Source organism: Empidonax traillii, unplaced genomic scaffold (assembly GCF_003031625.1).
Source record: "Empidonax traillii isolate 1590-97213 ecotype Southwest subspecies unplaced genomic scaffold, ASM303162v1 scaffold448:size1359114, whole genome shotgun sequence".
Taxonomy (NCBI): domain Eukaryota; kingdom Metazoa; phylum Chordata; class Aves; order Passeriformes; family Tyrannidae; genus Empidonax; species Empidonax traillii.
The window spans coordinates 238,819-243,970 of NW_020955641.1; the positions used below are offsets into that span (position 1 = coordinate 238,819).

The 5,152-nt window shown below is 62.7% G+C and overlaps 1 protein-coding gene across 1 annotated transcript; it reads left to right on the forward strand.

Moving 5' to 3' along the window:
• Nucleotides 1–1,754: 1,754 nt before the first annotated feature.
• On the forward strand, nt 1,755–4,864 carry REM1 (RRAD and GEM like GTPase 1). Its single transcript, XM_027894995.1, has 4 exons — nt 1,755–2,277; nt 2,427–2,509; nt 3,595–3,799; nt 3,994–4,864. The coding sequence occupies exons 1-4, from the start codon at nt 1,968–1,970 to the stop codon at nt 4,269–4,271; spliced, it is 876 nt and encodes a 291-aa protein (XP_027750796.1). The 5' UTR covers nt 1,755–1,967; the 3' UTR covers nt 4,272–4,864.
• The last annotated feature ends 288 nt before the right edge of the window (nt 4,865–5,152 follow it).

A 5,152-nucleotide genomic window follows, 5' to 3' on the forward strand; every position in this document is an offset into this window, starting at 1 on the left:
AAAAATGATAAAAAAAGGGAATTAATTAGCCTCTGCAGCTGGTGGGGCTGGGGTTACTGAGGGTGGCTGGGAGAAGAGTTAAAAATAGCAGGAAGGCCCAAGTGGAAAGTTTCTGTAACATCACAAGTCAGGCATTTGGTGCTTACCCGCCCTGACAGGCGGGAGCCCGTGCCAGAGCCCTCTCCACCATCCTCAGCCCTTTCCCACTGACCTCCCTGCAACTTTTCACACGACATCACCAGCCCTTCGTATTGCTGATTAACCCTTTACTTCCAGACACCGGATTTTTTTCCAGAAGGAGAAAAATCAGCCACGGGTTGCTTGGCCTGGGGGTGCGAGTGTGCAGAGGAGCACAGAGCTTGTGCTGGCCCTCCCTGTGCCCCTGCATGCCGCTGGAAGTGTGGGGAGCCCAGAGAGGCTGTACCCCCCATGTACCCATTCCTGTCTGCTTTTCAGCTTCCCCTCCTAAAAAAATCCTCCTGATTCCAGGGGCCCCAGGAGGACTTCACCAGCAGCTCTGAGCCCTGTGCTGGGACTCTCTGGATGCACAGTTTGTCCTGGGCTGAGACAAGATGGATGAGAAACCTCTGAGCAAGCCCAGCTCACCACACTTGTCCTCGCTGCGAGAAAGCAGATGTACCTGGCTGCTCCAACGGGGCTTTCTCCACTTATGTTTGTCTTTCAGGATTGACAGTGAGAGTGTCTGAATTCATTCCTTCTCCCTCTCAGAGCCCCAGGGGTTGTGCCTGGCTCTGATGCTCCAGGAAGGCCTGTGAGCACTGAGCCTGCTGTGCAGAGGGTGCTGGGAGGATGGTAGAGCAGGGTTTGGGCTGGAACCAATTTTGGTTCTCATCAGAGTGGTCAGTGGCTGGGGCAGACCATGAGGGGTGAGAAAATACTGCTGGGTGGCTGGGGATCAGGCTGGACTCTTGTTCACACTGAACAGGAACTAGGCACAACCCTCACTTGATTTTAAAGTGTTTTCCTGCTTTTCCAGCTGCTTGAGTGGTCCTGGGTCCAAGAACAAGCATCTGGGCCCTCCCCACTGCAAGCCAGTCCGGGACCCTGGGGGCACCGAGAGGGTGGCACAGCTGACACAAGTCAGGCTTCCCTCCACCCACTTTGTGCCCCTTGAAGATGGGGCTGCCATGCAGAGGACAGGACCCCTCTTAGCACCAAACATCTGAGCAGTCACCACACTCCTGCTTCTCCTCCTCCTCTTCGCACTGAAACAGTCAAAGTGCAGCTGCTTGTTCTTGCTCTGTGCTTTGTCCCTGCTAACTCTACTCTCTCCCAGGTGCACACCAGGTACTCAGGTGGTCCTCAGCACCTCAGTCAAGGAGACACCACTCCTGTGACACTGGTCCCTCCCCCAGAGCCCGGATCAGGCAGGCTTGGATGAGGTGCCGAGCTGCCTTTGTTGCCATCAGCCCTTCTTTCCCCCAGCCCTGCTTAGTGCCTTGGCCACTCGTTAATGTGACTTTATGGCACATTAAAGATGCCATAAAGGGACCTGGGGGACCCGGCCTCACACAGGAATGGAGCGTGACAGAGCCCCCGCCCATGGCAGCACATCCCGCGGCATCCTGGTTCGACCGCTGCTCCCGGGGACCGAGGGGATGCATCCCTGGGGAAGTCGCTGTTCCCCGGCACCGCAAGCCCCGCGGGGACCTCGGGGACCGGGACAGGGCAGCCGGGCCGGGCCAGGGCCGGTGCGGGCGGGGGTGTGTCCGGTGGGGGAGGGACCGGCGAGGCGAGGGGCTCCACCTCCCGGGGCTTAAAGTTCGGGGCGGGCGAAGCGCGGCCGTCTAGGGAGAGTTGTGCCCGAGTTGCTGCCAGTTCAGATCGGGAGCGGCTCCAGGAGTGGGAGCGGCGCGATCGGAAGGTACCGGGAGCCGGTGCCCCTCGGGGTGACACGCACCCTCCTCCCCGCCCACCGTCCATCCCCTCTGCCCTCGGTGCCGGTGATGACCCTGAACACGCAGCCCGGGAACAGGAGCCCGCTGCGGCGGAGGGCCAGCACCCCGCTCCCGCGGCCGGGGGGCACTGGGGTCACCTCGCGGGGCGAGCCCTGTCACCCCCAGCTCGGCCATACCTCCTCCGAGCCGGTCGGCAGGGTCCCCCGCGGCAGCTGGTCCTCTGACTCCTCGGGCTCCTCTGGCCCCCGGGAGCCCCGGTACCGGGTGGTGCTGCTGGGTGACCCCGGCGTCGGCAAGACCAGCCTGGTCAATCTCTTCGCTGGCGTTCAGGAGCGGGACCTGCTGGAGCAGCACGGAGGTAGGTGTCTGGTGGGGGGATCTGCCAGAGGGTCACCCCCCGCGGGACACCCTGTGGTGGGAGAAACCCGTGTGAGAGGCAGAGAGGAGGCCGGGGCCTCCTCTGTCCGGGCAGTGCGGCACCGACCGAGCTCTCCCTCTGTCCCGCAGAGGCCGCGTACGAGCGCACGCTGACCGTGGATGGAGAGGAGACCACGCTGCTGGTGCTGGACATCTGGGAGCCGGAGCAGCGGGTATGGCGGGGCCGGGGGTTGTGGGGGGCTGGGCGGGCCGGGATGTGCCCAGGGGACATCGTAGGGGCACAGCCGCTGTTTTGGGGCTTCTGAGCACTGCAAAGGGCAATCTGGGGCTCCCCAGCCGTGTCCAGGGCTCACCACTGCCCTTACTGCAGAGCAGGGGCCACACGCTGGGCAAGACAGGCTGGGGTCATATCTCTGCCCAGCTCTGTGCCCACCCTTCCCTGGCATGGGGGCTGCCTGCTGTGTTCTCACCAGTGTGGGCACAGGGACCCCTCACATAAGGGACAGGCATGTGGTGATGAGTAGTGGGTTGTGGGGAAGGACTGTGGTGCCAGCCCACTTTGAAATGCATGGAATTGGTTTGGGAATGGGGCTGAAGGAGCCAACTGGGTAAATCCACGTGAGACAGGGCCACCAGCCAGGACACATGCTTCAACGGGCAGAGTGGTGGCCCTGAGAGCCTGGCACAGGGCATTCCTCTGGCCCAGCACATGAGGTAATTCCTGGGCAGAAATGCCAGCGCTGCTCCCACTGCCTCCCTCCGAATGCCTCCCTCCTTCCCTTCATGCCACGGCCCCGAGTTCCTGCGAGTGCCACCAGTCCCCAGGAGCAGGGATGGAGCAGCCAGTGCCCAGGCTGTGGACAGAGGGGCAGCACTCACATGGGCTGGGGCTGTGTTTGCCTGTAGATGCCCCAGTACCTTAACACCCCGACAGTGGCCATTTCTTCCCACCCTGCCCAGCAGCGCCTGGTGCCTGGCTCATATGGGGTGCAGCCCCCACAACACCGTTGTTGTACATCCCAGCAAGGCCCCAGAAGACACAGCCTCAGCTCCCTACACTGAGCTGAGCTCACAGCCCCGGTCTGTCACTGATAGAGAAGGAAACTCTCAATCACTCCCCCAAAACCAAGAGCTTTAATCTGCATTTTGTAATAGGGTCACATGTCTGCTCCCCACAGTGCAGGGGTGCGCTGGCAGGTCCCGTCAGTGCCGGGGTGCTCTGCTGTCCCCTGGCAGCAGTCACAGCTGCCAGCAGCCCCTGCAGAGCGGTGACATCTCATTCCACATGCGGTGGCAGGGTGAGGAGAGCCGGAGCCGCCGCCAGTGCCTGCAGGTGGGAAACGCCTACGTCATCGTCTACTCCATCACCGACCGGGGCAGCTTCGAGAGCGCCTCGGAGCTGCGCATCCAGCTGCGCCGGGCACGCCAGGCCGAGGACATCCCCATCATCCTGGTGGGGAACAAAACCGACCTGGTGCGGTGCCGCGAGGTCTCCGTCGAAGGTGAGCGGGCAATGAGGGATCTGGCTGTTGATGACCCCCCTGGGGTGGGTGGTGGGGTGCATGCCCAGCTGCTTCCCCCACATCTGTCCCCTCGTCCCTGGATGTGCAGCTGCTGCCACGCGTGTGGCACTGCCTGTCCCCCAGTGCCCGGGGTGCCAGCGGGGCCGTGCCCCCTCCCTGCCCTTCCCTTGCAGAGGGCCGGGCCTGCGCCGCCGTGTTTGACTGCAAGTTCATCGAGACGTCGGCGGCTCTGCAGCACAACGTGGACGAGCTCTTCGAGGGGGTGGTGCGGCAGATCCGCCTGCGCCGCGGGGCAAAGGAGTCCCACCCGCACCCTGCGCCCGGCCAGAAGCACAAGGAAAGCCTCAGCAGGAGAGCCCGGCACTTCCTCGACAGGCTGGTGGCCAGGAACAGCAGCAAGGGGGCCCTCAAAGTCCGCTCCAAGTCCTGCCACGACCTGTCTGTGCTCTGAGAGCTGCCATCCCATCCCTCCGAACTCACCGGCTGGGACTCTCCTCTCTTCCAGCAGCGTGGCCAGCGGCTCCATGGAGAGCCCAGATAGGACTGGAGCGATGCTGAGGACATGGAGCTCTTTTCACCAGTGCTGAGGGTTGCTGAGGTGCTGTGGATCAGGCTGCTTCCTCTCCAGGAGAGGGGACAAGTGGGACCGAGTCCATGGAGCGGAGGGTGGGACAGGTACCTGCACTTGGGGTGGTGGGATTTTGGATTCCAGCTGCTCCTGGGGAGCTGGAGGTGAGGGGTGGTCATGCCCCAGTGCAGGGCTGGAGGCTGCCAGGAGCACGGCAGGTCTTGCTTGTGGTGCCCGTCCTCTGCAGGCCATAGGGACTGGCGAGAGCACCATAGCAGTGTCCACCTCGGACATCGTGGAGCCTGGCTGGGAAGAGGTGACTGGGGAGCACCAGCAGCATCACCCGGCACCAGGGCCCTGCTGTGCCAGGGCTTTATGCCATGTGTCCCTGGCACCAGTGTTTCTCAGATGGAGAGTTTTGTGCTGTCTCTGTACTGGTGCAACGGGGAAACCCTCAATCTGCAGAATAAATCACAGCAGGGTGGGGCTGGTCTCTGCTGGGTCCCTGCCCTGGGGAGCCACATCCCAGAGCCATGTGGCTGGATTGAAGCCCTGTTCCTTACCTGTGGCCAGGGCAGAGCATCTGCCTCCTGCTCTAGCCAGGCCTTGGCCAGCTCCATCTCCATTAGCTGCAATATCATGGGGCAGGGAGAGCCTCTGTCTGGGGCTTCCTTTGGCCACCCTTGGAAGAGGCAGGGAGCAGGAGCTGAGCGGGATGGCATGGGCAGGAAGGGACGTGCTTGGCTGCAGCAAGCAGCGAGTGA